The sequence below is a fragment of the Nyctereutes procyonoides genome, unplaced genomic scaffold (assembly GCF_905146905.1).
Source record: "Nyctereutes procyonoides isolate TBG_1078 unplaced genomic scaffold, NYPRO_anot_genome, whole genome shotgun sequence".
Taxonomy (NCBI): Eukaryota; Metazoa; Chordata; class Mammalia; order Carnivora; family Canidae; genus Nyctereutes; species Nyctereutes procyonoides.
In genome coordinates, this window is record NW_026575020.1 from 1,951,763 (window position 1) to 1,962,661 (window position 10,899).

The following is a 10,899-nucleotide window of genomic DNA, read 5'->3' on the forward strand; positions in this document are numbered from 1 at the left end:
TTTGTAACTTTGTTAGCGTTTCTTATCTATACTGTCCATTTAAGTAGCACTAATCACCTATGATTATTGAGTGCATGTGATTATTGAGTACTGAGATGTGGCTAGTGCAAGCTGAGATGTGCTATAAGTGCAAAATACACATCAACTTTCGAAAATTTTGTGCCGAAAAAATCTCACTTATTTTTACACTTGTTATCACACAATGACATAATATTCTGGATCTGTTGATTTCAACACAGTATTAGCATACGGGGTTTGCACTAATTTCCACTGGCCAGCGCTGCCTTGTATCCAAATCAGTACCGTCCTCCCCTCTCCCCAGCTGAGATTGCGCGGGGCTAAATTGACTGCCTTGACAAGTTCAGGCCCCTAGCAGTTTTATTTTTTGTTTTCCGGTCATTTCCAAACTCTTCGGTTGCTAGGCACCCGGGAACGTCCGCAGGATCGCAAATCTCAAATCGCGTTTGCAGTAAGTTTTTCCAAGCCACACCCCATCCTTTGCCCTCGTGCTTCTGCGCGGAGACCCGCGCGCAGTGAAGATTGTCCCCTGCGGCTCTCCGTCGGCCCGCGGGCGTTCCAGCTGTGCGCGGGTCTCGGCGTCCCGGGAAACAGCGGCGATGGCGTTCCGGTGTCAGCGAGACAGCTACGCCCGCGAGGTGCGGCCGGCTGGGCGAGGGGACCTGCGGCTGGCGGGCGGAGGGCGCCGCGGGGAGGAGGTGCCGGGAGAGAGTCAGTCCCGGTGGCCTTAGGTTTGGGGTCGGACTTAATCTCCGTTCCTCCCTGCAGTTCACCACCACAGTGGTCTCCTGCCGTCCCGCGGAGTTGCAGACCGAAGGAAGCAACGGCAAGAAGGAAGTGCTGAGTGGCTTCCAAGTGGTGCTGGAAGACACGCTGCTTTTCCCCGAGGGCGGGGGACAGGTACCAGGCCCTCGCCTCACCCAATCCTCTCCCAGGAAGCCCCTTATTCCTTTCTGCTCAGGTGGGAAATGCCCTCCTGCTCCTCCGCCCCAGCCGTGATGAGTGCAGGTGGAAGTTAGTTCAAGCCAGGTCATTTGTTCACCCAAGAGATGTTTATCGTGCCATAACATACGTTGGGTACTTATTCTAGGGGCTAAGGATAAGGAGTGAACAAGGCAGCATCTGTCCGTACGTAGAATACTTATCCGGGAAGACAGACAAAATGGTGAATAGATAAAATAGAATGCCCGGTACAGTGAGTGCTGTAAAGAAAATTAAAGTTTGAGGGAGAGACAGTTGATGGGATGTTCTCCTAGGTAGGGGGCAGGTTATTTCCGTAGAGACCTGGCGAATTTAAGGGGTAAGCCATTGCGATTATTTAATGGTGCTGGTAGGGAAGGGGAAAGTATTCTAGACATTGAGAATAGCAAGTGCAAAGGGATTAGAAATTAGGGTATTTGCCAGGGACTGGAAAAGGTTCCCCTGAAGAAGCACAGCAGAAGACAGAATTATTTATGCCGGGATTGGATAGGAACAAAGTCCATTGTGCACACGAGAAAGGAGGGTAACAAAACCAGAAAGGTGGGCATTACTGGAGACGCTTTTCCAGCAGCGATAATAGCACAAGGCAGGGAAGCCTGAAGGATCTGACAAGTTTAGTTAACTTCAAATGGTCCACTGTAGTTGGAGCCTATGGTGTGTGTTAATGGCAGGCTGGAGATGACCTTGGAAAGGTAAGTTGGAGCCCGTTCACAGAGACTTGGAGGATGTTTTAAGCTTTGTGGACTTCATTCAAGAAGTTGTGGTGAGGGGCGCCTGGGTGGCTCAGTCAGTTAAGTGTTGGCCTCTTGGTTTTGGCTCAGGTCATGATCTCGGGGTTGTGGGATTGAGCCCTGTGTTGGGCTCCACACTCAGTGCAGAGTCTGCTTGAGATTCTTTTTTTTTTTTTTTAAAGATTTCATTTATTTATTCATGAGAGACACACAGAGAGAGAGGCAGAGACACAGACAGAGGGAGAAGCAAGCTCCATGCAGAGAGCCCAATGTGGGACTCGATCCGGGGACTCCAGGATCACGCCCTGGGCTGAAAGCAGGCGCTAAACCACTGGAACCACCCAGGCGTCCCTCTGCTTGAGATTCTGTCTCCGTCTGTCCCTTCTGCTTGTGCTTGCTCTCTTTCTCTCAAAAAAGAAAAAAAAAGAAAAAAAAAAAAGAAAAGCTATAGTGAGCCATGGAGTGTACTTAGGCAAAGAAGCGACACAAGAGAACATGTTTAGTAAACTTGATAGTGAGGAAGTTTCTATTTCATATCCACATCATCATCATTTTCTGCTGAAGGAAAACCTGTGGCCTCAGGCAACTATAGGACTCACTTTATAAATCATTTCTTTCAGGAAGTCTTCCCTGATTCCCTGAGACTATTAGGTCTCTTTCCTCAGAGCTCCTCTAGAGCACTATACTTTTTTACACTGTGGCATGTTGCAGATCCTATTGCAATGACTTGTGTGTGTCTGTATTCTTTTCCAGACTCTTAAGTTCCTTGAGGGACCTTGTCTTGTTTGCTTAGTTTTCTTTTTTGCAGTGTCTTGTAAGCAGTTGGCACTAGGTATTTTTTTAAATGAACGAGTGTTTTGTTTTGTTTTTTTTTAAGTAATCTCTACACCCCATGTGGGGCTTGAATTCAAGACCCTGAGATCAAGAGTCACATACTCCACCGACTGAGCCACCTAGGCATCCCTAAAATGAGTGAATCTTTTTTAATCTAATTCTACTAGGAGTGCGGAGGATGGAGCAGAGGAAAATTCAAAACATTTAAAAAACTATTGAAAGATAAGAATCTAAAATTTTTTTAAAATTTTTATTTATTTTATGATAGTCACAGAGAGAGAGAGAGAGAGAGGCAGAGACATAGGCAGAGGGAGAAGCAGGCTCCATGCACCGGGAGCCCGACGTGGGATTCGATCCGGGGTCTCCAGAATCGCGCCCTGGGCCAAAGGCAGGCGCCAAACCGCTGCGCCACCCAGGGATCCCCGAAAGATAAGAATCTAAATTAAGGCAATGAGAATGACAAGGTTTTTTGGGTTTTACTAAAATCTTCGTTGTTGTAGTTACAACTTTCTCTCAATTCTGTTATTTTTTCTGAAGAACTATATATATGGGTGTTCAGAGTGAGAACAGTCTCTCACGGAACAGAGTAGACCACCTCACTTGCCATTGCCTCTTTTCCCTTAGGGAATCTTAAATTACTGGTGTGTTTCTCAGTTTCCCTAGAGGGTCTTTGTATCTAGGAGTTAAGATGAGTTTTGCCTCCCGCCACTGATTAGCTTTAATTCTTTCCCCAGCCTGATGACCATGGTACAATCAATGGCATCTCTGTGCTGCGAGTAACCCGCCGAGGGGCCCAGGCTGATCATTTCACACAGACACCCCTGGCCCCTGGTACCGAAGTCCAGGTCCGGGTGGACTGGGAGCGGCGGTTTGACCATATGCAGCAGCATTCAGGTAGGCAAGGTGGCCTGGGGAACCTGAGGGAGAGGCAGTTGCTGCACATGTGGGTACCATGGCGATTGAGATGTGGTTTGGGTTCTTTAGGAGTTAAAACTTTTGGAAAGGACCAACATTCAGAATCAGCTCCAATTCAATTCAATATGATAAATGGTATATAAATGGTATAAAAACAATGTGAACACAAGAGTATTAGAATAACTGCTGGATTTGAGTATTACCAACTTCCCACTTGTTATCTTTTATATATATATATATATATATATATATATATATATATATATTTTTATTTTTTTTTTTTTTTTAATTTGAGAGAAAGAGAGAGATAGCACCAGCAGGTTGAGGGGCAGAGGGAGAAGCAGACTCTCTGCTGAGCAGGAAGCCTGATGTGGGGCTCAATCCCAGGACTCCAGGATCATGACCTGAGTCAAAGGCAGACATTCAACTGACTGAGCCACCCAGGTGCCCCCCACTTGTTATTTTTATCTGGATATCTCCTAGGCTTCTTAAATTCAGTATGTCCAAAATGGACTTAAAAAGGCTTCTCCAGACCTGATCTTCAATTAGCATCTACCTGGTTACTCAAATCCTGAAAGTCAGGACAGACACCTCTTTCGGGATAGCCAGTCACGAAGTCCTGTCAACTTATCTTCTAAAAATACCTCTCCACTTCCACTTCCTTCCACTGTCAGTACGATCATCCTGGCCCCAGCTCTCATTGTCTTTACCCCAGACCACTGAGATAGGTCATTTGTGAAATGGCATCATAAAGCTTTTCGTAGAGGTCTCATGAGGATTTTCTTATTTATTTATTTGTTTGTTTGTTTGTTTATTTAGAGGGTGAGAGAAAGTGCATGAGTGTGCGAGAAGGGAAGGGGCAGGGGGCAGAGAGAGAATTTTTTTTTTTTTTTCGGAGAGAGAATCTTAAGCAGATTCCATGTACAGCAGAGCTGGCTATGGGGCTCAATCCCATGATCCAAAGATCATGACCTGAGTGGAAATCAAGGGTCAGATGCTTAACTGACTGAGCCATCCAGGTGCCCCAGATGAGGATTTTCAATAAAATATCTGTCAAGAGTTACTAGCCAGTTCCCCAGCAGGTCTTCAATGGGAAGAATGTCTATGACGATATTGTGGGACTATGAGGCTGGCTGCACTGCTCACTCTTCCCTGTCTCTTGCTGTCTCTGCTCAGGGCAGCATCTCATCACAGCAGTTGCGGACCATCTGTTTGGGTTGAAGACTACATCATGGTGAGCAGGGCGCTTAAGACTAACCATAGGTCACAGGTCCCCAACTACCAGCTCCTTTCCCAGTAATGGGTCAGGGAGTAGGAGGAGAAAAGAAAGGGTAGTGTTCAAACTCTGCCGTGTTCTGTTCCCCTTAGGATGGGGTGGGTGACCTTAGGATGGGGTGTGTCTCAGGGGAAACATGAGAATGGGAGAAGCAAAGAACATGGAGTTGGGAGCCTAGAGACCCAGGGGGTGAATTCTGGCTACATGATCTTGCTCACATTCCTTCCTGCCCCTCACTCATGAAAAAAAAATGAGTCTTTACCTTACAGGATTCCTGTGAGCATTAAATAAGGTTAATTTATACAAATGTCTGTAAACCTTCTTATGTTATTGTTGTTATCATCAGCATCTTGTGACTACTCTACTTCTTCCGGCAGGGAGTTAGGGCGACTCCGGAGTGTGATTGAATTGGACAGCCCCTCTGTGACCATAGAGCAGGTGGCCACCATTGAGCAGAGCGTCAATGAAAAAATCAGGGACCGGCTGCCTGTGAACGTGCGGGAGCTGAGCCTGGATGACCCTGAGGTGGAGCAGGTGAGGTAGAGACAGTCTGGTGGCTTCTATAGAATGGTCCTCTGTGAGCTCCTCATCAGAATTCAGACAGCCAGCCCTTCTCCCTCCACCATGTTCCAGGTGAGGGGCCGAGGTTTGCCAGATGATCATGCGGGGCCCATTCGAGTTGTTACCATTGAGAATGTTGATGCCAACATGTGCTGTGGGACCCATGTGAGCAATCTCAGTGACCTTCAGGTAGGTGAAGAAGGGCTCTTGAATGTTTGGGAGAGAGGGTACTAGGGTAGTGGGGATCACCACGACCTGGGAGTGATCGAAGGGGACAGTGGAGGCAGCCTAGGTGAAGTCGCTCCTTTATTGTTTCCGAGCTGGGGGAGGGGGGCAGATCTAGGGATTGCCTGCCCTCAGGCCTAGCACTCACTGAGGTTCATGCATATGCCCCCTTGTCTCATATAGGTTATTAAAATTCTGGGCATTGAAAAGGGGAAAAAGAACAAAACCAACCTGGCATTTCTGGCTGGGAACCGGGTGCTGAAGTGGATGGAGAGAAGCCATGGAACTGAAAAAGCACTCACTGCACTACTTAAGTATGCCCCCTGCTGCTGCCCCCTGTCTTAGATCCTGGATACCCCAAGCTCAGCTTCCCTACTTGGAGGAGAGACAGTAATCTCTTAGCTCCACGGGGTAAGATACAATCATAAATGGTAAAGCGCTTTGGAGAGTTAGTCAGACCCACACAAAATGGTTTATTCTTTTATATCCTCTTCCTCAGTCCTTTTGGAATGTGCCCAGGTCCTCATCTGGAGGGAGATAAACTATCAAGAAAGGCATTATGGATTGACGCCCACACCAAAAGCAGTTTGGGAACCTGGGCAGGTGACCACACACCTTTCTCTTGCAGATGTGGAGTGGAGGATCATGTAGAAGCAGTGAAGAAGCTACAGAATTCTACCAAGCTCTTGCAGAAGGTGATTTATTCCACAGAGAATGGAGAGGGCATGGGCTCTGCCTAGAATAGGCTCCCCAGACCCCACCCCTTTGCCCAACCAGCTGTGTTCATCAGGGCGGGAAGCGATGGGAGGGCCAAGTGGTGGGAAGATGGTGAACTCTCCTGTTAGTCCTTCGATCTTCTGAGCTATGGCTTCCATTTCAGAACAACCTGAATCTACTCAGAGACCTGGCCGTGCACGTTGCCCACAGCCTTCGGAACAGCCCGGACTGGGGAGGTGTGGTCACGTTACATAGGTGAGAGACAGGGTGTGGGAGTGTTGGGTTTGGGGTTCAGCCTCTCCACCGTGTGTGGTGCATAGTAGGAGACGGGTTGCTCGCTGATTTCCCAAGGCCGAGCAGACCCCAGGAGATGTGTTACCTTCAGATTCCAGATTTCCTGGGTTTGATCAGAGCATTTTCACGGCAACACTGTGAACTATAACTTTCATCATCACCTTTCCTTACCTCCTTCACCATCTACCAGATCTCTCCTTACCTGGCTGATCTTGTTTAGGAGAGGCACACACAGATGCAAAACATGCTTTAAACTGCTGAGGAGAGGGCAGCCCCTGTGGCGCAGTGGTTTAGCGTCGCCTGCAGCCTGGGGTGTGATCCTGGAGGCCCGGGATCGAGACCCACGTCGGGCTCCCTGCATGGAGCCTGCTTCTCCCTCTGCCTGTGTTTCTGCCTCTCTCTCTCTCTCTCTCTCTGTCTCTATGAATAAATAAATAAAAATCTTTAAAAAAAATAATAAACTGCTGAGGAGGACATGTTGCTGGCTCTTGGCCAGCACTGTCTGTCTTGGCTCGGGGAGTCTGGGACTTTGCACAGACAGCAGCAAGGCTGACCTTAGGAGGAGGAGTGGTTTCCCAGTCCCACTTTGAGCTGGATCTCACGTCTGTGTCCTTTGTTGTAGGAAGGAGGGTGATTCTGAGTTCATGAATATCATCGCCAATGAGATTGGGTCAGAGGTAAGAGGAGCATGAGATTCTCCGTCCACCTTGAGTAGAAATCTAAGTGAGGGACATTAGCTCAGCTGAATACACATGAATACATGAAGAGCAGGGAATTGAAATTCAGTACTGTTTTTTTAGCAGTAGCTGTGAGCCAAGCACTGTTTTAGGTGCTGACTTAGATCTATGATATTGACCTTTCTGGCTAGAACATTTACTAGCTTCTGAGCTCCTCATATCAGAGCTGGAACTCCTCCAAGCCACGCAGATTTATGTGTGCTGAAAGCCTGGTTTTACAAGTGATGTGTAGGCCATTTGAAGGCTGTCGCTTCCATTTTCCTTTGCCTCTGGCTTCAAGTGCCTCTGCCCATCCTGACAGTCTGCAACTTCGTGATTTCCAGGTCTCTCTTTTGCATTTACTCCAAAAAACACCTTTTAGGGTCCCTGCTCCAGGCCAAACAGTATGTATGTCTCTCTTCATAATACCGGGTAGAGTATACTGATTTTCAAGGAGCTCACTCAAGTCTGGAGGCAAACGTGTTTGTCAACATTTCTAATAGAGGGTGGTCAGTGCTGGGGGTGGAGGAACGCCACCTGAAAGAGTGGGGAGGCCTCAGGACAGGGGGCCTGGAGGACTGCTTAGTGGTCATCAGACAGACAAGGCAGCAGAGGTCTCCAGGCAGAGGGAAACGGAGCTTTAGCTAGTGGCAGGCGCAGGGTGCGTGGGGGAAGGCAGTGGCTAGGTTGCAAAGGTTGGTGGGAGTCAGATCACAAAAGGCTTTAGCACCTGGCCATAGCAGCCTTCTGCCTGCTTCTTGATGTTTAATATAAGTTCCCATAGTCATTCTTGAAAAGTGTCTTGGTCCTGGTAGGCTAGAGTATAGGGGCTGCATTATCACTTATCAGGAACATCATACATGGTTTAGTAGCAAAAAACCTGAACTTGAGACTGAGGAGACGGCGGGGTTTAGGGGGTTTGACCCCACTTTCTTAAGTATCAGGGCTTATCTCCTTATCTTACTTCCTAGGAGACTCTCCTGTTCTTAACTGTGGGCGATGAGAAAGGTGCTGGGCTCTTCCTACTGGCAGGGCCAGCTGAGGCCGTGGAGACCCTGGGCCCCAGGTAATCTTCTGTGGACTGCCTGCACTAACCTGCGAATATAGTCCTTGACCGAGGAAAAGGGCCACCACATCTGCGCTCTCATTCTGATTCACATCACAGGCGTGTGAGGTGGGCTGAGCAGGATATATCACTGCCATCGTTTCTGATTTTGCACATAAGGGACAGCACCTCATGCCCGAGATCTCACAAGAACAGTGGCAGAACTGAGACTCAAACCCAGGTCTTTCTCGCTCCAAATCTCCTGTGCTTTCTGTTTTTCTTTTAGGAGTTGAAGTGTGTAAATGATACATGAATTCAGGTGCTGGATTATCGTGAGGAGGATGAAGCAGGTGCTTAGGGCACCAGCAAGGCAGAGACACAGACCAACTTTTTTAGAGAAAAAAATTAGGATTTTGAGACTAAGTAAAAATAGGCATTGATGTAGTTGTTATGGAAAAATTAGAACTTTGTTGCATTTCTTTATCCTCATATTATTGTTGATATTTTCTTTAAATTAAATACGGAGGTGTAGTGCCCTATGTTCTTTTTGATGTTTAGAGTTTTCAGAGTCCCAGCTGGCTCTGATGAATATGTGTTGAAAAGAAAACATAAGAATGAATGAATGAGGGATCCCTGGGTGGCACAGCGGTTTGGCGCAGCGGTTTGGCACCTGCCTTTGACCCAGGGCGCGATCCTGGAGACCCGGGATCGAATCCCACGTCGGGCTTCTGGTGCATGGAGCCTGCTTCTCCCTCTGCCTGTGTCTCTGCCTCTCTCTCTCTCTCTGACTATCATAAATTAAAAAAAAAAAAAAAAGAGTGAATGAATGAACAAACAAATGAACAAATTTAGTTATTTATTTTATTTAATTTAATTAATTTATATATAGATTTTATTTATCTTATTTGAGAGAGAAGGAGAACATGGTTGGGGGAAGGAACAGAGGGAGAAGATTACTCCCCACCAGGCAGGGAGCCCAATGAAGGGCTCCATCCCAAGACCCTGGGATCATGACCTGAGCTGAAGACAGACAGACACTTACCTGACTTAACCCATCCAGGTGCCCCAGGAAAACATAAGGATTTAAAGCACAATTCTCTGACAGGCAACCAGATGTCGCCTGTAGACTGGTTTGGCCTGTGTACTATTTTAAATCTTCAAAATTATGTTATATTTTAAAATTGGATTTGTACATAAAAGTAATAAAGAGTTCTAGCTTTTCTCAAGAAAGGAAAAGAAGGTACACTCTGGCAAGACTAGGCCTGCATTCCCACATGGCACTAGCTGCAAGGAAATGGGTGGTGACTGCCTTCTTCAGACAGGATAGGCTTGTCCCTCTGCCTCAGTCCCCCCTTCTCACCCCCAGCTTGCTTCACTGCTGCTCCTCATGGGCGTTTGTGTCTGTAGCCCCTTACCTCTAGTGGGCACTTGCCCTGTTTCCTGGAGGTGACCATGATTTATCTAGGCCCCTATTTCTAGACATTTCTTTTTTTTCTTTTTTAAGTTTTATTTATCCATGAGAGATACAGAGAGAAGCAGAGACATAGGAAGAGGGAGGAGAAGCAGGCTCAATGCAGAGAGCCTGATGTAGGACTTGATCCCAGGACTCCAGGATCATGCCCTGAGCCAAAGGCAGACACTCAACCCCTGAGCCACCCAGGTGCCCTCTAGACATTTCTATTGTGTCCCAATTATTCACTCTCTCTCTCTCTCTTTTTTTTAATACCTGGAACAACAAATACTAGTTCATTTTTTATTCCCCCAGTTACTCACTCTTACAATAAACATGGTACATATGTATCTGTGCACATGTGCAGGTATTTTTAAGAAGGGTTTCTAGAAGCCATCTACTCTTCCTTTCCCTCCTCGCAGTCCTAGGGGAAAGACTCAGGGCTGCCTTTGTTTTTTTTGTGGCTTTTCCCTTGAAGACTTCCTCCCTGACTGTCTCTCTGCTCCCCAGGGTGGCTGAGGTCCTGGAGGGCAAAGGAGCTGGGAAGAAAGGCCGCTTCCAGGGCAAGGCCACCAAGATGAACGGGCGGGCAGAGGCGCAGGCACTCCTGCGGGACTACATCAGCACTCAGAGCGCTGAGGAGTGAGGACTCTGCCACCCCCCACCCCCCCCCGGGGGCTCCTGCCATTGAGAATGGGCCTCCCAGGACCACAGAGAGAGTCTCTTGGACAATAAAATAGTTTGACTTGAAATGGTCGAGGTACCACACGGATATGACTGATTTCTACAGTATTCTCTGGTGTGTTTATGCGAGGAGTATTTGTTTGTGAATAAACAGCTTTCTAATCTGGCCCCTGTTAGGCATCACCCTCACCAGGGAGCATTATGTTGATAAAGTGTACTAATTTCTCTAAAGCAGCTGCAACGGTTCTTCCTGTGGAAATTCAACTGCCTGAGGGAAGGGCGAGCCAGCCTGGAGGCTCTGCATAGGGCTTTAATTCATTCATATTGCTTTGTTTTCTTTTTGTCCTGATTTTCCTCCTCCTCCTGTGTTTTATAACTAAAAAGTATCAGTGACTTTGCACGTAGGTCAAGAGGCCACACAAATGCAGAAGGAGGAGGATACTCCCTGTCGC

General features: G+C 47.4%; 1 protein-coding gene across 1 annotated transcript; it reads left to right on the forward strand.

The window, feature by feature from the left end:
* Positions 1-554: 554 nt before the first annotated feature.
* Positions 555-10,613, forward strand: AARSD1 (alanyl-tRNA synthetase domain containing 1). Its single transcript, XM_055323742.1, has 12 exons — positions 555-656; positions 787-918; positions 3,299-3,458; positions 4,656-4,713; positions 5,133-5,289; positions 5,389-5,505; positions 5,725-5,855; positions 6,170-6,236; positions 6,422-6,513; positions 7,175-7,229; positions 8,240-8,334; positions 10,274-10,613. The coding sequence occupies exons 1-12, from the start codon at positions 618-620 to the stop codon at positions 10,407-10,409; spliced, it is 1,239 nt and encodes a 412-aa protein (XP_055179717.1). The 5' UTR covers positions 555-617; the 3' UTR covers positions 10,410-10,613.
* The last annotated feature ends 286 nt before the right edge of the window (positions 10,614-10,899 follow it).